The 22,423-nt window shown below is 39.0% G+C and overlaps 1 protein-coding gene and 1 long non-coding RNA gene across 2 annotated transcripts; one reads left to right on the top strand and one right to left on the bottom strand.

Moving 5' to 3' along the window:
* Positions 1–8,356: 8,356 nt before the first annotated feature.
* LOC147518132 (uncharacterized) lies at positions 8,357–10,744 on the top strand. Its single transcript, XR_015214005.1, has 3 exons — positions 8,357–8,500; positions 8,640–8,726; positions 10,583–10,744. It is a non-coding gene; the product is annotated as an uncharacterized LOC147518132 (long non-coding RNA).
* A 6,251-nt stretch (positions 10,745–16,995) lies between these two features.
* On the bottom strand, positions 16,996–20,774 carry LOC147518131 (Sec14p-like phosphatidylinositol transfer family protein). The gene is made up of 7 exons (XM_086590078.1): positions 20,427–20,774; positions 20,191–20,308; positions 19,878–19,966; positions 19,740–19,786; positions 19,573–19,661; positions 18,812–18,945; positions 16,996–18,086 (listed from the first exon to the last, which is right to left on the bottom strand). Exons 1-7 carry the CDS (start codon positions 20,532–20,534, stop codon positions 17,376–17,378), a joined length of 1,296 nt encoding a protein of 431 aa, XP_086446204.1. The 5' UTR covers positions 20,535–20,774; the 3' UTR covers positions 16,996–17,375.
* Between the last annotated feature and the right edge of the window lie 1,649 nt (positions 20,775–22,423).

Genomic DNA, 22,423 nt, shown 5'->3' with positions numbered 1-22,423 from the left:
GGCAAATTGTTACCTCGCCCATGGAATACTTATCTGTTGAAAAGATTTTATCAATAAAGCCATTGTTGTTGTATAGACTGTTTTTCAAAGTACTGTAAGTTTAAGGTTAAATGTTTATGTTACCTAGTATAAGGTATTCCATTTACTTGCATCAAACAGCCCTACAGCTCGCATCAGATGCATGACCAGTATACTTCCCTGATCCAACACGCTTAGCGCGCCATACGCTCTCATAAACGAGAACGCTCTCCGCGAGCAGACAGCTCTCTGGAGCTTACAGGCTCCATAGCCTCTCCAATTCTTGTCACGTCGAGGACCTATATTTCTAGGATCGACTAAACAAGAACGCTCTCCGCGAGCAGACAGCTCTCTGGAGCTTACAGGCTCCATAGCCTCTCCAATTCTTGTCACGACGAGGACCTATATTTCTAGGATCGACTAAACGAGAACGCTCTCCGCGAGCAGACAGCTCTCTGGAGCTTATAGGCTCCATAGCCTCTCCAATTCTTGTCACGACGAGGACCTATATCTCTAGGATCGACTAAACGAGAACGCTCTCCGCGAGCAGACAGCTCTCTGGAGCTTACAGGCTCTATAGCCTCTCCAATTCTTGTCACGTCGAGGACCTATATTTCTAGGATCGACTAAACGAGAACGCTCTCCGCGAGCAGACAGCTCTCTGGAGCTTACAGGCTCCATAGCCTCTCCAATTCTTGTCACGTCGAGGACCTATATTTCTAGGATCGACTAAACGAGAACGCTCTCCTGGCGAAGCGACTCTCACGGAGCTTACAGGCTCCATAGCCTATCCAATTCTTGTCACGTCGACGACCTATATTTCTAGGATCGACTAAACAAGAACGCTCTCCGCGAGCAGACAGCTCTCTGGAGCTCGCAGACTCCACAAACCCCTCCCAGAGCATCGTTCGACGACGATCCTATACCCCTAGAATCGACTATACGAAAGCGTTCTCCATGTGCTTCACGCTTATACAGGCCCACACGTTCGGTCTGACTAGAGCATTCTTTTGAGTCTTACTTCTAAAACTCAGCGCAATGCACTTAAGGAAGAACTCTCAGTCCTAGACTCAGGGCATCTAGCATACTCCTAACATCTCTGCTCTTATAACATGATAAACAAGAAAGACAACGCTAAGTACAAGCAGATCATCTTTCTAAACTTAATTTCAAGCTCCTCAGTTATTGTAAGCCACATGCATAATAAGCAAGACGCTAGATACACACAACTAAGCAAAGAACATGCATTCGAGACATAACGGTAACAATATGTGACCAATCGCCAAAACAACTACATTCACCGATCTGCTGGGATTACCTAGAAAATCTAGATCGGTGTCTATTACAAAAATAACACAGTATCAAACTGCCACTTCCGTAAAAACCAGTTCTCTGTACTAAAAGGGCGAACTGCTCAGGCAAGCCTGAAGACACAGCTCTATTGTTGACTCTCATATAAGAGAGGAGAATGTAAACAACACTTACAAATTTTTGCTGACTAAGACAAAGGTCGAGCACATCATCAAATATCAGTTACGACATGCTTATCTTCTGGTGCCGCGCTAGTAGAAGCAGTGTGCCGGGCAGATCTCAGCATCACACGCATCCCCCTTTCGTTCGCCGCTTCACGATTCGCTTTCTTGAGCGTCATACTTCGTCCCGGCGGCGGCATATGCATACGGGCTTTGTATATCGCTTTTTTGTGCTTTTTGGCGCCACCTTTTGGCATTTTTTAGGATAAGCAATCACTACAGCTAATTCCCTTTCTAGCTCCGTCACGTCAGTCACTAATACAGCATTCTCAGCAGCAACGTTCTAGTACTTGGTCGTCATCACTTCCAGCTTTCTCTTGTTAACCCCCCACGCAGCTCGCATACACCCTAGCTCGACGTGAGGGTTATCATCAGTCTCCGTGTTTTGCACAACATCTTTCAACTTATCGTATCCTGCAAGAAACTGCATGAACGAAGTTAAAGCATCAGATCGCCTTGGAAACCAACATAACAACCTAGTGCGTCATGAACTCGCCAAACAAGCGGCCATGTCCATCGTCCCCAGCAGCGTCTCCATGTCCTCATCTTTCACCTCTGCCTTGTCACCATCCAGCACGATCCCCTTCAGAACGCTAGTCGCTATGGGCGCCAAATGGAAGCTACAATCTGAGTGTTTCACCATACGCTTCTTCCCCGTCTTCCCCAGGTAGTAGAATTCGCTCCCCACATCCCTACATCGCGGGGATGAACTCTCACCAGCGACTGGGCGACCTTGCCTCAGGTCGCTACACTCAGCAGCATGACGATCAGTGTCGCCTACCCACTGCGGCGATCTAAACACAATGCCGCCAGCCGGACGACCAGCCCTCATAGGTCGTTTATGACCTTTTGCCTCTACAGCAGCAGCTTTCCTCTTACCACGATCACCATGCACGTGAGGATCAAACTCCATCTCATCCATGATCAGAGGCGACATTTCCCTCATACTCCCTTCTCCTCCAACGTATGGGCGACATCTAGCCATGATCAAACCTTGGAACAAAGATACTGTGGCATGAGCTAAAGCTTTACTCCAAGTCCTTCTCAATGGAATAACATTCACAGATAAGAATGAAGCATGCACGAAGAAGTAAAAAGGAAGTGCAAAGCGATAAAAGGCAGAGCGAGAAGGCAGAGACAAGCAACGACAAGACGATGAGCAAATACCTTTTTTTTTTGGTATTCTATGGACAATTTTATTTAATATAAAACGTCTTTTCCCTAAGCGCCTCATAAATACCTTGAGATGCCAAACGCTATCTGCCCGCCATCATTATGTCCTTTGAACCGCTCGTCTTCTTACACGTGTTGCGCACATGTGGGAATATTACCGCCTGCGACACTGAACACAACGCATTTCGTCCTGAACGAGAGCCCAGCGATCTCATCACATCATCCCGAACGCCGCCGAACACCTGCAAACAAGTTAACAACAGGACGATCATCCAAGCTTCCCAGTTATTAGCAACGCAGTTATCACCGCAGCACAACAACCATGCATAGCTATAGCAGTATAATCATTCGTAAACACAATTAAGCAAGCGGTACACACGCACGGTGAAGAAACAAACAATGAACATGGCATATAAGCATACAACGACCTGTCCTAACAGACCTGAACTATCATTCGTTCTTTAGCCGAGTTGCTGAGACTACTCAGGAAATCCAACCCGGCTAAACAATGTTCGTCATCACATGGTTACCTCAAACCAGAACGAGGTACCAGATCACTCACAGTAATGACACATACAAATAAAAAGACGAACTGCCCAGGTTACCCCAGGAAACCAGCTCTATTGTATCACAGCTTATAAGCTGACAACATAACAAATCAAAATTACAGCTCGTCCTCTCTAGGCACGACGGTTAATTCTCCAGGCACGAGCAATTCATCAATTTCAGCATCCCTCCCATCCACCACAACCGTCACTCCATCAAAGTTCAAACTCATTAGCACATCAGACGCAGCAGCTTCAACTCGCGGTACCACAACTTCTGGAATGATCACTGAAGAAGCAAGCACACTGCTGGCATCTCCCTGCACCTGTTCTACCACGGTCCGAGATGTACAGCGTGCATGGTCTTCCTTCAAAGCGTTATAGTCCGCTTCCAGTTCAACAAAGTCCGCATCCAGAACGTCATAGGCCTTGGTAGTGACCTGAGCAACCTTCCTGCAGTGTATGGTATAGTCGTTCAGCCTACCAATTTCCATAGTCGCTGCCAGAACATTCTCTTCCGCTCCCTGTAGCTTTTGCCTCAGTTCTTACGCCCGGTATCTTCAAAGATCTTGGCGGACTTCGAGCTTGATGTGCTTTCTTCAGATCTTCCAGTTCCTCGCGTTCCATCTTCGCGGCCTCCTGAACATTTTTCAGCTCGTCAGACAGCTTCACTACAGATTCTCTATCTGCCTCTGCGAACTGAGCAATCTCCTTCAATTTCTGAAATCCACTTACCAGCTGCAATTACACACATATTGTTAATAACCACAATGTAACAACATGTATAGGTGAGCCGTTATATCAAAACAAGACAAACTCGCATACCAAACATTGCGCAATTTCCATTCACTTCAGGTTATCAGCTAGCCCTTTCTCATCCAGCTCCTTACGGTTGCCGTCCAGAGCTATCTGTTCCAACAGACAGGCTGATACCTTACTCGACCTGAAGCTACAATCACTTCGCTTCATAGTACGTTGCGCCCCATGCTCATCCAGATACACAAACTGTCCCTCTAGGTCGTCACCGATCACAACAGCTTTTCCACTCGCTTTGCGTGGTGCCTTTGTTTTCGCCAGGGGACTCGGTTCACGCCCCCGAGACGGACTAGGCCCTGCCCCAAAAGTGGCCAAGTCCATCACCTGCTCGGGTCGTGCCCGACTCCGGTGAGAAGCCGTAGCCCCAGCCGGGCCACCATCAGAACCGCCCCCTGCGCCGGAGCTTTCCCCAAGAGCGTGTCGCGCTGCTTTCGCAACTCGCACAGCCTCGTGATCAGAGGCGTCACGCTGTCTCTTTTCCGACCTGCTCCTCGCACGTGGGTTGAAAACAACTGTTTCCAACTCTACCGGAGCATTGATCGAACCCCCTTCAGGTCGGGAGCTCGACCCCCCAGCTCCTGAGGCACCACCCCTAACAGGTCGCCTCGTGCCGCCATGCGCCCGATTCCTATCTTCCCGTGTTACCAACTCACTCGTTTGCGTCTCCATCATCTCTCGCCTTGACTGACCTCGAGCTCGGTCTTTTTGAACTTTTCTTTTTTCCCAGATCGCAGGCCTACCCTTTTCCACAAAGAAATGAGCAACCTCAGACAGCTTCGCTTTCTTTTCTTCTCGAGTCAGCCGTGCGAACCTCTCTATCTCCCCACGATCAGTCCGCCTCTTCACAGAGAAATCTACAGACAAAGCAAAACATGGGCCTGTTAGAATAACCATCACTCGTTATGTAAAGCAACAAAAGAAAAATATTCCTACCCACCGGATATGTTACAAACACTACACCATAACAGCAATTTTGTGACCTATGGGTTTTTTCCATTTGTGACGCCAGTTTGGCATCAGTAAGTTTGTGACGGCAAGGTAGCGTCACTATTTGGTAAAAGCCGTGACTAAAACTCATACAATTACTCGAAATAAATGGCTGAATTTAATCAAATTAAAGTGACGGCAAGACCTCGTCAGAAACGTGAGAATAAACTTATGAAGAAAAAAGAAAGCCATCACTCAAAATCAATTCCCACAATCTCATCTCTCATTTACTCTCGAGCTCCCCCTTTTGAATTCAGTTCTCTATCACCGAAACCCTAACTCCCTCCTCATCTCAATCTTATCGAACCAACAAGAATGGGTAACTAGGTACCCATGCCTGATTTTCGTGTTTTCACTCTTCTCTTTCAAGTCTTTGCAGCTTCAATGGTGAAACCACCAATATATCTTCTCAAATCAGTAATCAAGATGAAAATTGGTTCAGAAGTTCCTGTATTCCAATTAAAATTGAAAGGTAAGTTAAAAATTTTAGGGTTTGCTTTTTCAATCGTTGATTGTTTAATCAACAAAAATTTATAGGGTTTACTTTCTCAATTTCTCTGAAATTTTTTGCTGTTGTTGATGTTGATGTTGAAAGTGGTTACGATTGATACCTTATTGAACGCAAAGATGATGCTATGCACGTTTACAAGGCTGCTCAGGTATATGATTTTTTAGTGTTTGACTCTAATTTTTAGGATCAAAATGCATCACAATTTAGTGTTTTTCTTTGAAAATGCATTGTGGCTTCTTCAATAACCATTAAAACTCATTTAAAAGCATCAAAACCCTCTTTTTTTTGGAAGGAATGGTGTCAAGCATTTCTTCATTTTGTTAAGTACCAAGGTGTTGGTACTGCACTTTACACTGGAGCACTATTTCACCAATAGTAGGCTGAGAATTGTATCTAGTTTTATTTATTTCCAATGTTTGCGTTATCCTTTGCTTGCCTTTATTTTCAATTCATGTGCATTTGTACGGATTCAAGACTATGGTAGGTAATCATGGTTCCTTTGTTTGCATAGTTGAACTACGACTCTAGATTTGTAGTCTCGTAGAGTCCAATTCTCAATATTCAATAGTTGTTTGTTGCCTGATTTGCAACTTGAGTACTTGCTAATCCTTTATTATGTAGTGTTCTGTTTGGTATCCATTTATTATAATGTATATATCATTAAGTTGATCCCACTGTAATTAACTAGTAACTGGACTAGATTGCATGAAATCATGTGAATTTTTGGCTACTTGACTACTTGAAGCACTCCTATACAACTTTTTTTGTCTATGTAATTTCTAAATTCTCACTATTTGCCTTTATTAATGACACCGCACAATTCGTAGGAACAATGTGTAAGTTTAGTGGCACAAGTATGTTCTTTTAATTAGAATTGAAGGACTTATTAATTGGTTGAGCATATGATTAATTTATATAGAGTTTGTAAGATATAGGATAGGGGTATATCTAAAAACTTATTTAATTATGACTGTTGAACAAATTATGTGTTTCTCTACACTACTACAAAAAGACACATATACCACGGTAGGTATAAATTTATATACCACTATTTTTGTAATAACAGTGGCTAATATTTGTATACTACGGTAGAAACTCATCTGAATTTTTGGATCATAGTTTATACCACTAATTTACATAAACCGTGGCATCTTGTTAGTTTATACCATGGCACATTCATTTTCTACTTTTCTGTTATGGAGTATCCCACGGTTTCTGGCAAACAGTGGTATATATTTCGGTAAATTATAATACTGTGGGGATAGATAGATATATCAAAGAATATCAAAACAGTAAAAGAAAAAGAAAAAACAAAAGTTCCTCTCGCTAAAAATCGTTGGTGCTCAAGCTTTCAATTTTCTTGCAACTTCCATTAACTCTATGGCCAATTTAAGTGTTTTACAACAACTCACACTATAATGGATTGTGGTTAGAGATAGTCTTCACCCTCTGGTTAGTATTATGTTCCAAATTTTGATACCCATTTCCCTCTACATTCCAATGGAGCTTCTCCACCCCTAGGCATGCCTACTTTAGATCGATCTATATGATGAAGAATCGAATTCGAGGTTCTAGTGCAAGGCATTGAATATAAATGAGGATCTTGGACAGATAAAATATATTTTCTCAGACAAAATTGGGGCATTGACTGACAACAAGATGGAATTTCAGTGTGCAAGCATACATGGAGTAGACTTCAGTGGTGCAAAAGCTCATTCTGACACAAAGCAGAAAGGATACTGTACTCAAGGTATTATAATTTATAAGTACTATTGTTTGATTACTCCTAGCCTATATCTTTTCTCCTTTGTCGCACTCAGTTTGGCTAATCTCTAAATTCTTCTGCACTTGTTTTTATATTGCTTGTTTTTTGTTTCTTATTGTTATAATTTTTTATTTTTTTATTTTGGATTAGTCGATGGATGTGTCCTGAGTCCAAAAACGCAGGTAAAGACTGACCTAGAGCTCCAATAACCGCTGAGAACTGGAAGGGACACAAAGGAAGGAAAACACGCCGATAACTTTTTCCTTGCTCTGGCCATTTGCAATACTGTGGTGCCTTCGGTGGTAGAAACAACAAACCCGGTCTCTTCTAAGGTTGGTAGATTATCAAGGTGAATCTCCTGATGAGCAGGCACATACGGTTACATGCCTGTAGAACGAACCTCTGGACACATCATTGTTGATATTCAAGGAGAAAGACAAAGGTAATAAGAAGTTGCTCATTTTCTAGTTTTATATAGTGGATTCTAAAGTGGTACTTTGTCGAAAGGATGTTTCCTTGCAAAAAGGGCTTTAGCAGCCCTGAATTTCTCATAAATTTGAGTTCTTTGTTCTTTTTGTGATTACTACTATCAGAAATTTTAATTCCAGCCCAATCAAAAAAAAAAAATTTAATTCCATAATAATTATATACTAGAGTTGGTATTGTTAAAGTACTCGCCTAGTCGACATGAGTTCATTGCTTATAATCACCCAAAATTTAGACTACATTAATTCATTTAGCAGCATTTCATGTCATTCGGTTTACAAGAAAAATAGATTAGATGGCACAAACCATACTATGCTATGGACCATAGTCCTTAGGCAACTAGATGCCGACATGGTGAGTAGCAGTTTAGAGATTTTGGTTCATATTTCATTACTCATCAGTTACAAGTGGTGTATTAATAGCACAGAGGAGTATTAGATGCTAATTAGTAGGATAAGTATTAGAAAAGGTGTTACAAAATGACAAGAGAAAGGAATATTGGCTTATTCCTTTAGTCCTCAAATCTATCTCAACGTTAGCAAACTTTCTTTTTCTTGCTTCCATTAAATTTCCTTGTATATCGCCCTGTTAAATAGAAGAAAGAACAATTAAAGTAAAGCTTTGAAAGGGGATCTCATTGATGGGTGTTTATACTTTGTTAAGGCAGGTAATTAATTTTTACTTGAACATTGAAATTCAATTGCTCATTCAATTTATTCTCTAACTTCAATCCATGGAGTTAGTCATGGGTTTTGAAATCAGGAAATTATTAGCAAGTTATTGATATATTGATGTTTGAATTTCAGAGAATTGAGGATAGAAACATTTATCGGAGGATGAGCATGCTGAACCAAGAGTGGGTTTATAGTTAAATCTGTTATCACTTTGTTTTGGTGAGTGATTGCTCTTTCTTGAGTATGTTTTTCTCAGTTTCTACTAATTATGTAAACACCAAATTAGCAAAATGACTGACCATTTCATTAATTTTTGTTGTTATAGAATAATTAAGATACACCTTATTGTTGTTTGACGAGTTAATCCGCGAAACCGTAGTAACTCAGAAAAATGAAATTTGACGTTATCTATACTGTGAAGGAATAGTTGCTATTGTTGCCTATTATCATTAGACGCGTTAAGCGTGCTTAATTACAGGTTGCATAGTTTCATATTGTGAGTTTTCCGTGCTGAATTTTAGTGTCTTGGTGATGGCCATGGCCTGTAGCTGCCTATCAATGTCTTGTAGCGAACTGGCAGTGTCCTGTAGCAGCGTGGCAGTGTCCTATAGCGGCCTACAATATGACTTTTAGAAAAATACACCCAAAGTCATTCCTTGTAAGCTAGACACGTGTTTTAGTGATAAAACACGAGTTCTTATCAAGTTATATAGACTCAAGTTAGAAGAACTTGTTAGTTCATTAATTTTCTATGAATTATGATAATGAGCTTATGCATATATATGTGGTATCTATAAGAGTCGACGTTGGTTATAGTTCTTTGGGAACGCATGACTATAAGGAAGCGTGTGAAGGTAGGAACTTACACTCCAGTCTATAGCTTACTTATTTCATGCATGTTTTATTTATTTGAATGGTTAAAAGTTAGTTTGACTATTAAGTTCCATGCATGATTTCAATATATGTGTCTTTAAACCATGAGCAAGGCTATCCACTATTAGTTTGATATAGGTGAACAATATGGTACTTACATACATATATACTTTATGGTAATTATATCTAGTTTAATATTTCGTTGGTCTAATAATGGTCTCATGTACATCACCTTGTGGATCTGTCGTTACACTAGTTTTCATATAGCTAGTAGTGATTGTTAGTTGCTAGTGTGTTTTGGATGGGCTATAACTTTGGTTCATTGGGTGGTCAATTAGGTGGTAGTCAAAGGTCCATGGTTGTACTCTAGTTTATATGGGTGTTTGGTTCATAGTTATCTTTTCATTCGAATATTATGGCTACGTTGTTGAGATATAATAATGTAGTCTAGTGGTGCATGCCAAAATTCAGTTGCCACAGTTAGGATAATGTTTAGAAAGGGCAAGGATGGACAATGTGAGTCTATAAGGTGTTTGACTCTCCAAATCTGCCCGAGTCAAAAGCTATATCCTCATACCTGCATTATTCATCCTAAAATTCATATGCTCATCATCATGTGTGTGTGACTTGATTTCTAAAATAGAAACTTGAGAAGTTGCAATGTGAAATGAAGTCAAAGAATTTGATACAATTAGAGTTTAGTTCTTGACTTAATTTTATTCATATTATTTGAGTATTTGAAGGCTTATATTAAATGTTGCTTTGTTGAAATTGGAATTAGGCAGTTTGTTATATATCGTAAGGGAGTTCTCTTGTTCAGTTGAATTATATATTTTAGCTTATGAATTGGTGTTTGGTGCTGAAATAATGATAGTACTATTTAAGTTCTCTGTTGATACGTTTTCCTTTGTCGATACATGTATATAGTATTGGTTTGATGAAATTATCATTTTTTTTTTCAAATAAGCTAGGGTTAGGCAGACCCCCACCTGTATTAAATTAACTTTTCCTTACATATATATTACCACTCGCATCCTCATTTACAAATTCCTGCACAGGAAAATCTAATGGATGTGCAAAGTGAACCGTAGAAAATTCACCACTTCCATGGAAACTAGCAAAATAATCCGCTACCCTATTCACTTCACGAAAAACATGAGTAAAGGATATTAATCTGAATCCTTCTTTCTTCCTTTCAATAGATGCCATCACATCTCAACAGTACCAAGGTGCTATGTATAATATAGTTTCATGTGCCTGGTAGGACTGCGCCAAGGCTTTGGGTATGATACTGAAATGTCAAGTCTAGATATATGAACCGAAATGTGGCTTGGCTTCAAGTGTTTCTCCCTTATGCTTGGGAAATGGATTCTCAAGGACAGGTAAGTGGTTACTTTTTTACAATTTATTCAATAGCATAAAAGGTTAGATTTTTAATGTTACTATCAGTGCAATGAATTATGTTTATTGTTATTAAGAAATGGACCATTCCATAAGGAGTTGACCTTGATTTTCTTAAATTCTACTTGAAACTAGTTGTTTGACTTGAAATTCTTAGGTTCGAGCCGCCATGGTGTCGTAGCATGGTTTGGACCGCTTCAGATTAAGGTTTGGGGATTTATCTGACCATTTGCATGTTGAACGTTCGATCACAAGGTATTATAAGGCTTCACACGAAGAATCTAGGTGTTGTCAAAGTCTATTGATGTATAGATGAAACAAGTATATTACTCTTTTGATGCTTTAGATGGAACAAGTAGATTTGGATGGTTCTTTATTTATTATTTATTGAATCAAAATAGTAATTAACAATGCATTGTCGCTTGTTGGATATGTCTATTTTTTTTTTGTTAGTTGCAATATGTTTTTTAAATTCAATGTGGAATATTGTATGACAGCTATTAGGGATGGACATGTTGGTTAATATGCTGAAAAATGAATTAATTGGGGATTTTTTTTTTCTAGAAAAAACTTATTAACCACGGTTACAGAAAAATAGAGGTATAAAGAGACAATGTAAACCACATTTGTTTCTAAACCGTGGTAATTGTAAGCACTATTTCCCACGGTATGCACTGAATATAGCATTTCGTAAAAGTATTAGCCACGGTTTTAGATATACTAATGTCACGGTTTTAACAAAAACCGTGGTAAATACTAGGACTTTAATACCACGGTTTTGTTAGGATTATTAGTCACGGTAGTTGTTACCACGGTTCTTAAACAGTGGTTAAAAGCTTTTTACCACTATATATAACAGTGGTATATGAGCTTTTATGTAGTAGTGTTAGGCCTATTATATTCTTGACCCCTTTAATCTATTTTGCTCTCTTTTGAGAGTGCGTGCTCCACTTTGCATAAACTCCAAATGTAGAACCCCGTATATTTGGATTAGGAAGTAAACATCTTATGGGCTTTGAGGGGCCTTAAGTTGGTTTTAGTTTAAAGACCCCCATTAGCATAGAATGTTGAGTGATGGACAGCCCAACTAATTGGGATTAACTTGATCTTTCGAACCCAATCCGGAGTACAAAACGGATAAGGTAAAAAACCCCTAGACCCATCTCATTATCTATCTTCTTCTTCTAGAAGATAGACCCATTTCAGTTCATTTAGGGGGTGAAACCCATGTGATAACCCCATCAGTATTAAGACAGGACCAATATTAGGACAGGACGAGTTTTGGAGTTTTTGGATGCTATAATATACCTTTTCTTGCTGTAAATCTCCGGCAAATCTCCTCTACTCGTTAGTCCCATTCTTCCTTGTCTTGTAGATTTGTAGTAGTAATTATTTCGTTCATTTTTATGCGTTCTTGAGATACTTTGTTGAATTAGATTTCCTTGGTTTAAGTAACATTTTTATTGGTTGAATTATTAACTATCTTAGGTTGTTGTATACTGAATTATGAATTCATCATACTATCTTAGGTCCTATTTCTAGGTATGGCAAGATCTACTAGAAAGCAGCCAAGAGCAGTTTGGAGAAAGGTTCGACTATGCCAAGAAAGAGATGGAGCGCATTTAGCTTAATCTTGAAAAGGTGACATTCCAAATCTTTGTGTTTTTAAAACTTTCAAGAAATGTTCAACCTCCCGAACAACCCCTAGACTTTAACCTTTTTTTTCTTTTATTGGTGTTGTCAATCAACTCCGCCAACGCAGATGAGTTCACTCAACACTATGCGGTCAAGCTTTATGTGTATTAACAATACCAAAAGCTTGGGAATTATATGTACAAATATGTTATCTATCTCTTTTCTTGAGTCGACACATTATGGTATAATGCTGCATACAATAATAAGGAGGTGGTAGATTATGTCATAGCAATGGTTCTTTTAGTTTGTATCTAAGTTATTATGAATAGCCTACAAGGAACTCTTTCAGGTTAGATACAAGTCCTAGAGTTTAGTGCTTGACCATCTTTATTTTTTTCAAAAAAGTTTTGAATTGACAGGGACTGTGTAATGTGCAGGTATTGCTAGAGGAACTGGCTAGTAGCATCTGAGTGCCTATGTCAACCTCCGAGCATTTTTTTTCTATTGTTGTGCACAAGAATATCAGCCACAATTCCTTGATTGAGCCAATTGGCTCTATATGTTCACTAGTTTGCAGAATACAAAACAAATGTATGATGAATTTTTTTGTATTACTTTTTGCTCATAGATGAACTTGAATACTTAATATGTGATCTTGAGTTGTAGTCCAGTGATTACATTAATTGAAATGGTATGTTGGTAGATTTTTTGATATATATTTTGTGTTAATCATTTTGTGATATACGCTTTGTCAAATTTTGGTGTTTGGGGTTTTTGTGGTTGTATTTATGCAGGTGATTTAAGGGGGAGAAAAAAAAAACAGGAAGGCAACCAAAAATGAAAGTTATTTTTTTTCAATTAAATGATATTTTGTGACGCCTGTCAGGCGTCACTAATTGCAAAGGGCTGTCATAAATAACTGACACCAGAATGCCGTATCAAATATTTGTGACACCACAGTGCTGTCACAAATTACTGACTCCAAAATGGCGTCACAAATATTTGTGACGCTACAGTGCTGTCACAAAAAAAAGTGACACAAATTGAGACGCCAAATTTTTGACGCCAAAATGGCGTCACAAAAAATAATTGTGACGCCAAATAGCCGTCACAAATTTGCTGTTTTGGTGTAGTGAAATCCTAGTTTGCAACCTACATCCCTGAGCACAGTAGTTGCCAACTAGCAGCAACGGCCTCTTTGTCCAGGCCTTGTTGCTTACACCGTCGATCACAGCAGAACGCGTCGTCATCGTTTGCAAGCTAAAGTTCAAATTACCAGATCGCCTCACAACATAATGCTCAACTATGTCGAACACCCCTATGTCGTATTCCCCACTCGCATTCAACAGGTCAAATACCTTAAACAATCGCCAGGTGTTACCAACGAACTGACAAGGCGACTTCCAACAATGGGCCAAGAAGTCACATACCAGTTTCGAGAACGGTATTTGCATATGCGCTCTCAGCTGGCCCTCACAGATGATTATTCCACCATTCGGCGGGTTGTACTCCTCACTACGTATATTTTCACTCAACCGTGGCTCGTATATCTCCAGGTCGGGGATATTGATCCCATACGCTGCCCTCAATTCGGGGAACGAGTTTGCAGCACGACGGTTTACCGTTCTAAGGGGCAACTCACTTGATGACGACATCTCCCCTCGACCTGACGTACTGGCCACGCCACCTTCTGACCTAGATCGGGTATTACCCTCATCTACCCTAACTCCCTCATCCAACTCAGCCTCAATGCCAACACTCACCGATTCTTCATCCTCATACTCTCCACAACTTAATGATATCTCCCGAACCTCTTCCGATCGAGTATCATCAGAATCAGACATTATAACGTTTCCTTTTTATCAATTACTCACGCTTAAACCCTACAGCCTTACATTGACCTACCTACTTAACAAATCGCACTTGAAAGAGAGGATAGCAAATTGAAAATGGAAAGCTAACAGCAGCAGAAGCACTCACCTGAGGAACCCTAGCTTGCGCTTTTGCAGAAGAAGAAAATAGGAAATACCTTTTTTGGTTGTCCCAAATTTGATTTTGTATAAACCGCCCGTTCAGTTACCAAGAAGTTATGATTACAGCCTATGCTCTAGCCCGCACGCGTCCCAAGGGACCCGTCTTTTCAGCAGTTCGAATAACGCGGCGACACGTTTCTTCGCCAACTGCTACGATTCAGTCACGTGCCAATTATGGAACAACTTTCCTTTCCCGCCAAATCATTATGCCACAGGATTCAAAATTTGCGCCATCTCAGTCAGATCGTCCACCGCAGCTCGCTCATGCTCCACACGTTCTTCCATTTTTCTCTCAACAGATCGTTTCCCGCAACATAAACAATCTACTGAGAGGGGGCTGTGTAGGGGAGTAATATCCTCATTAAGGATTATCACGACGCGATGAAGCATGTTTAACTCGGGACATCGACCTCCAAGACCGACTGTGGCGGCTCCCTTGTGAAGACATACGCGACATAGGATAGGTGAACCCAAAACATCGACTTCCAAGACCGATCCGTGAGGAGCTCCTTTCATGTAGGTGGTATGAACTAAGATGTCTCAAGATTTAACACATGGGCCGAGACGTAAGCGACTCAAATAAGGTCACCACCAGGGGTAATCATTACCAAAATCTTACTTGTATTTCCCACCACCGGGAAATAGGGACTACCGCGCCAACTCCCAATCAGAACACGACTTATACTAAAACCAGCCCAAGACTCATTCACAATCTCCACCTTACACGTGTGCAGGTAGCACACGTGCCTCTAGGATTGAAATTTCGCAAGCCTATAAATACCACCTATTTGAACTACGTGAGGTTTGATTCCTCTCTCCACTAAAAAATCAAGAGAGAATACGTAGGCAGCTCGCTCATCAGCGAACTCGGTCTCTCCAAAAAATCTCAACCCATTCCCTTCTTTTCACGATCTGTAAAGCAAAACCAAAACACACATTTACAACGAGCAAATACCAAATTCTCCCAGTCATTCCAAGGAGAAGTAAGATTTCCATATTCATTTCTTCAAACACTTTCTCCAGAGTTCATACTCTAACCACCGTCCATTTATTAGATTTTCCTCGTCCCATAGATTTTTGAAATATAATGACTGAAGAGTGTGAATTCAAAAGGAGATGGTTTTTATATACAGAGAAACGTACGGGCCAACTTTTATAGAGGACTAAGCCCACGTCCATGCTATAGCCCAATTTATTTTTGGGCTTCGGACCTGTTGAGAGATCTGTACGGATTTCTACATGGGCTAGGTCCAATGATAGTCTGGTTCCACACCAGATTGTTGATAGAGTTTCCACTTTCCACGCCTTTTGACAACACTGCGCTGAGCTACTCCAAGTCTCCAATATGATAAACAGGTACACCAATATGCGTATTTAGTCCAAATCCTACCCGTACACTTCCGGCGTAAAGCAGGTTTATGGTTTAAAACATGAGGCAAGAATTGGAGAACGGGGACATGATAGAACACGAGCAGGTTTCTCTAGTCCAAATCTACTCGTACAGTTAACCCCATGACCCCATCCCGTAAACTAACGTATGGCACATTTTCTTTTACAGTTTACGATATCAACAACAAGAAAATTCCAGATATGTTGTTGCCTGAATAAGTGAAATCCGCCACTGCTATTGTACTGTTTGGACAATGAATTAGACATCCATATATACATCATGATCGATTATTTGGCCAAGCTTCATTAGGCACAAAGACACAGTACACGATACAGAGAGGTTTCCGGCCAGTTTCTTTGATGGTTCTGTATCACTGTATCCAACCCAATTTATCTGCTTGCAAAATTTAAAGCATCTTCCACGAATTAGAAAGCCAGCAAAGGAAGTCCTTGAAGGGGTTTAGCAGATTATTTGCTTACTTCAAGATCTGCAAAACTGAAGGGTGCGCAAATCTGTAAATGATCTAATCTATTTTAACCTATTTGAAAAGTACACAACCATCCCTATTCACCCCCTATTGTCCATGTACCACTACTACCAGTAGCCAGTGTACCACTTGGTTCCTCCCAAGAAAACAAAGAAGAGTTTAGGACTATTTGAACTCGGGTTGACAAGTACTAGAATCCAAAATTATGCACAATGCGTCAATGCCACACCATGCCCTTTGTCCCTTTCACTAGTTCTTCCCATACCAAACAAAACCATATTTGGGAGAAGTGATTCAAGTGAAGAACGGTAGATTCCAAATGGAATGAGTCCAAATTGTTCTTAGAAACATAACCTTGATCACTTGATGCCACATGGAATCAGACAAAGTCACCGCAATCGTGTGTGCAGTTCCAATTTCCAACACCCCCTTCTTCTCTTAGTGAACTAATACTTAAAAGATGACATTCACTATTCAACCATTTGACTTCTCAAACAATAAAACACGACACATATTCCTACCGACTCTTCCCTCGTTGCAACCAATATGATTAACAAATAAGTATTCACACCAGATCTTAGTCATAATCTTCACATCTTGCCTGCCTTTCTTGAAGAAATTAAACAAAGTAAAGCAACACCAAGTAAAGAAGCAGAGAACATATCCCAATAACCGAAGGTTTTCAAACTTTTATTATTAACAAAATAACAATATCTCCTCACTGTCTCTCATTAAAACATGTCACAGATTCCTTCGCCAAAATCTAATTCTTCACAAAATTTAATTTGACCAAACATAGAATGGGCTTGTTCTTCGTACCGACCACGGCACCATGCAATTACATTCCCATAACCTCAAAATGAGACACCCCACATAGAACGTTGTCTCTTGTTTTTCTTTACTATTTTGAGCTAAATTGACTCATGGGGTTTGCTACACAACATTAATATCATTGACATTTGGAACTAATTAATAATAAGAAACATAAACAACATTAAAAACTATGTTATAAGTGGGATATAATATGTGTTCATATGTACTTGATGATATCAAAACCTTTGCGATTGCGACGCGTGGTAACGACGTTTGAGCTGGGACGAGACAATGGAGATTAGACCACCAAGTGGCGGTTTCATCTTTGATCTGTAGTACATTTCATCAAACGGCATGCGGTAAAATCTCAAGAAGGGTAAGAAAGATTCTCGAGTTTTATCTGTTTTGCTGACTTGGTTATCTCTTTTGAAGAACAAAGCAGGTGATTGGAGGAAAGATGGTCTAGGTGTTCTAGGATGATGCTTAATCTTACAACCATCACTAATGTTGCTAACTTTTTGTGGCAAAGGTGTTAATGGGCAAAAGCTTGACTTCTTAGTGGGCCCAACACGATAGTTGATACTGCCACGTGGTGTTCTAGCAGCTGGTGATGCAAATGAATAGGAACGGGCATTGATAGGGGAAATTAAAGCAGAGCCCATTAGAGAAGGTGAAGGGTCTACGTTTGGGCCAACTTTGGATGCTGAGTTATCTGTTAAGCTGAGGTACCATGGTTTCAGTGAGTCAAAATTGTGTGAAACAGTGAATGAGAATCGAGAAGATGAAGATGGGCCAATTTTAGCCGACGATGGGATTGAGGATGGATCAAAACGGAGCGATGCTGATCGTGGGAACGATGAGAAGTCATCGTACTCTAATGATTCTTCATAATCTAGAGATGAAACGATCATCGTGACCGGGGATAACTCCAAAAATGGACGAACTCCCTGCAAACCCAAGTTCAATAATTGGTTAATGGAATTTTGGCATTTATTCATTTTAACAGAAATTAATCTAGAGACTCAAAATACAATATGCTGTTATGTAGACTGTAGTTTTTCACTAAGAACCTAAGACAAGCATTGTTTATTGGACATGACTCGGTGTCTCTCAAAACAAAAGAATAATAATGTTACCATCAAAACATACATTGGAAAACTCTAACCATGCATATATCAAATTCGGTTGGAATTTTAGTCACTGCTATTTTTCATATGTGACTCTTTAGTCTTTACAATAACAATAAAGCGACATTTTTAAAATGAAAATCGCACAAAGGTCAAAAACGTACAAATATTTCACATGCTCTACAGAAGAAACTATAGTTTGTTTAGTTGTGTTTGTAGCCTGGTAGGGAGTTTTAGGTTACAAGATTTCCTGCTTTGGAAAGAAGTGGTATCATGATATCTCTCAAAATAAACGGCTATTGTTGCCATAAAGTGTAGTGTGGGTCCAAAAGGTGCACATTGCATTCATTGGAATTTGGAAGTATGAGATCATTAAAATTCAATCAATGATCATGATAACAACACACCGCATTGACTATAAGAACACAGGCCGTATGTACTAAAGTTTCTAGGAGTAGTAGATCTATGATGTTAAAACAAGGGGACCATGTAAGCATTACATCTAAAGAACTACCAAATCAGTGCAAGTCTTGAATTATTTTTACCTTCCAAAGATAAGAGAAAAGTGATGGAGGATCGATAATGAAGGCCTTGTGAAGTCTTCCAGGGTAATATTCCGATACTATTTTCAGACTTGCCAGCAATAAATTCATAAACGCAGAAGCTGATCTGAAAAAGCCTGCATTTGCACGCGCTTTTAATTAATAATTCAACTCACAAACATTGAATAAAATAACAACTTCCAAAAACTTAAAGGATCCCTCCTAAACATAATTAAATTCACAAAAGATGATTACGGTCGAGCTACTGCTGCAAAAGATAGATCATTTTGGTACTTGTTCAAATCCAAAAAGGTGACATTTGTTGTAAACTTTAGACCCCATTTTACCCTCCATTGTCCCAGATCAAGTACAAATCATGAGAAGGACACTTCAGGGCAATTTGGTCTGCTAGACATTCCGAACGTGCTGTTTCCAGACAAATGTGAAAGGGTACTGTACCAATCTCATTGATTAACAAGTTTGACTAACTGCACCATGTAAAACTGGTTTCACTGTTGGGTTTGCTTGGTTCAAAGAATTAATTGGTCATTACTTTAGGATTAAGGCGTGACTGATTACTAATACTTAATTTATTAAAAGCTAGTTTTAAGTTTTTAATGAGAAACAAAGTTTTCGGAGAAGCATGTTGAGAATTTCAGACATGATCACAGAATAAGTCATTAATGAATGATCAGATCAAATAAAATAAAATAAAGCTGCAAAAAAATTTGGATACGTTTACAAGGGTAGAATAGTAAACTTACTTGCATCAAAGAGAATAACAAATTGTTCTACGTTTCTAGGCATTGCAGCTATTGCTACTTCAAGTGTGAAAACCAGTAACCGAATATACCTAAAACAATTCAAAACTCATTAAAAATTATAAAGAAATATGAGAATATAAGTTTTCTAAATTTATCTTTGTACTCACAGTTTCTGTGAATGAAACTTCTGGTAATCTTGCTTAATCCGGAAAACCTGGAAAAAATTAAAAGAAAATGTGAGTTTTGAATTGAAACGTGAACAGTGGAAAAGTATAAAAAAGGGAGAGAGGAAGTGTGAAAATTACCAAAACAGGTCTGGAATCATCGTCAAAACCAGAAACATAAGCAACACCTTCGGAAATTTCAGCTGAAAACTCATCTGCAATCAAATGCTCTGTTTTCGAGAAAACAAAACCAAAAAAGATACAGAGGTTTTTTTTTTTAGCTTTTGAAAGAAGTTACTGTGCGATGATTGCCTAGTTTGAATAAGCACCACACTTTTACTTTAACAACTTCATCAAGATACGTTTTCTTCTTTTGTAAATTTGAACTAAAGTAAGTGAGATTCTTCTATGACGAGATAGTGAAAGAGAAAATGAAGAAGAAGTAGTGAAGTACCAGTGCCAATGCTTTCTCTCCAAGAAAGACAAGCTCTTAACTGTTTACTTGCTTTCTTCACATTATCTCCTTTTGCTTTCAAAAACCGTTCTACACAAGCTGTGTTACAGAACTTCTCCTACAATAACATTCAAAAGTAGACAAATACAAATTAGTTATCAGTGTTTGACTTATAAATTACACCAAAAGGGAAATTCAAATATAATTAACGGATCTACAGAAGAAGAAGAAGTTACCTGTTTAACACTAAGTGGGGCTTGTTTACTGAGAAGTTGAAGAACAGATTCAACTTTTTCTTTATCCTTGTTTTCTTTCTGAATATTATTACCATCTTTCTTTCCCATTTCAACAAACTCAGAGTAACGTAGTAGCTGTAATAAAATGATCTTGGCGTGTTGTTTACTCAACCATTTAAAGTGATGTTCTTCCCTCCAAACATGAGTTTGAGTATAGGAGAGAGTGAGAATAATGTGAGTTGGAATGAGAAACTGTAGTACTACTAATGAACTGGTTTTGGCTTTTGGGGTTTGAAGAAGTCAGAGGGAGTAAGTGAAAGTGTTTGGTTTGAGAGAATTACAAGGGAGAGAGAATTAGAGAGTATTGCTGGTATTTATAGCAAATGACGGCACGGTGAAGGTGTGAAGTGAAGTATGCCCGTTACAAATTAAAGCATCATGATAATGAACAGTTAAAGACTTCAAATCCCAGCTGGAGAGTTCAATTAATGACGGCACATTGTGAGCAAAGGGTATTAGTATGCTAGAACTCTAGAAGATTAAAGTAGTAGCTGTGAATTGCTTGCATACAACCTCATTTAAAAATAAAATTATCTTGACGACTATGTGTTCTGCCTATATTGAAACAATTTTTTGTCTTATCTCTTAACCAAACAAAGTACATCAAACCTTTTAGTTATTGTGGTTAATTCCTAGTTATTTTCAGGAATCATTTTATTTTATTATTATTTTTGGCTAACCAGGTGTCCGGGCCAATTTATAAAGGGAATTGAACTAATAACCATTGGAGAGCAAACCCAAGACCGGACCAGTTATGCTCTCCTCAAGATTAGGAATCACTCCAAGTTAGTTTGTTTTTCCCATATTTATTAAGTGGTTCCTAAAATTTTTACCATCTAAAAGTTCGATTGGAACAAAATTTTCTCATATACAAAATCAATTTGACACTTGCTTGACGCAATTAAAATGTTTTGAGAATTAAGTGTTGTTTGTATTGTGAGTTAGGAGGTTCTTTGTACAAAGTTATTTCCCAATATTCAACCATGCATGATTCAGTCTAGTTTCTTGCTAAATCAATAAATTTCAGTTGATTAGGGGTTCACAGTGGCGGTAGAAAGGGCATTAGGGAGCGTGATTTTGAGCGAAACTTTGGAATTTTGTCTGATATTTTGGTTTTTCAAAAAATCAGAATTCCAAATATAGAGTCAAAAATATTTGAAATTCTGAAATCATCTGAAATTCCGAATGTAATAATAATCGAAATTTAATAAATTTTGGTTTTTGAATTTATCGTAATTCCAAAAATTCTGAAATTCCAAACTATGTTAGGGAGTAGCTTCTGAACTATGAACTATGGGACAATTCCAGCACCAAACGTTCTTGCCCACGAAATGATTTGAGCTAAACAAGCTCATTTATGTTAGCACCGATGATCATAATTTTGGTAATAAGTGTAATACTTTTGACATGAAATAGACAAGAGATAGCTACATCGCAGAAAAACAAACTACAGTGGATAATCTCATCCAGCAACTTAGTGTACAGGATCTCCACTTGTAACGGAATATGTCGGCTGCCCATACCAACCCATCTGTATCTCATGATTGATTTCCCAAAATTACCCTTCCTTTTACTACGAGAACGAAACCGAATTCTTTTGGGGAAAATATCCATGTTGATCCTCCCCTCGTTAATGCACCTTGATGATTGTTGCCCATTTATGATGAAATTCCGTAAGTCAAACAGCAACAGTGGCATTTCTGCGAATTTATCAAAAAGAAATTGTACCATCTTACAGAGTTCACATGTACAATAGTAAAAATTAAAAAAACAAACATTAATCGGGACAATGAGAGCTTTTCTGTCTTCTTTTGGTTAACCAAATTTTTGTGGTTTTCCAGTTTTTGTTGTTATAAATCTTTGAAGGGATCTTTGAACTGATTAGATCAAGTTTAGACAAAAAAAATTACGCCCAATTAGATTTAGATATATAGTGG

Source organism: Coptis chinensis, chromosome 2 (genome assembly GCF_015680905.1).
Source record: "Coptis chinensis isolate HL-2020 chromosome 2, ASM1568090v1, whole genome shotgun sequence".
Lineage (NCBI taxonomy): Eukaryota > Viridiplantae > Streptophyta > Magnoliopsida > Ranunculales > Ranunculaceae > Coptis > Coptis chinensis.
The sequence above is the reverse complement of the archived record's forward strand: the minus strand, read 5'-3'. Positions and strand labels throughout refer to the sequence as shown.

What these genes read in the sequence shown, in the direction of transcription:
- LOC147518131 (XM_086590078.1), bottom strand. Translation starts at nt 20,534, where the DNA reads ATGGGAAAGAAAGATGGTAATAATATTCAGAAAGAAAACAAGGATAAA. An exon ending in CCCCACTTAGTGTTAAACAG is followed by an intron (nt 20,309 to 20,426) that starts GTAACTTCTTCT and finishes ATGTTATTGTAG; the next exon opens with GAGAAGTTCTGTAACACAGC. An exon ending in ATGATTCCAGACCTGTTTTG is followed by an intron (nt 19,787 to 19,877) that starts GTAATTTTCACA and finishes AATTTTTTCCAG; the next exon opens with GTTTTCCGGATTAAGCAAGA.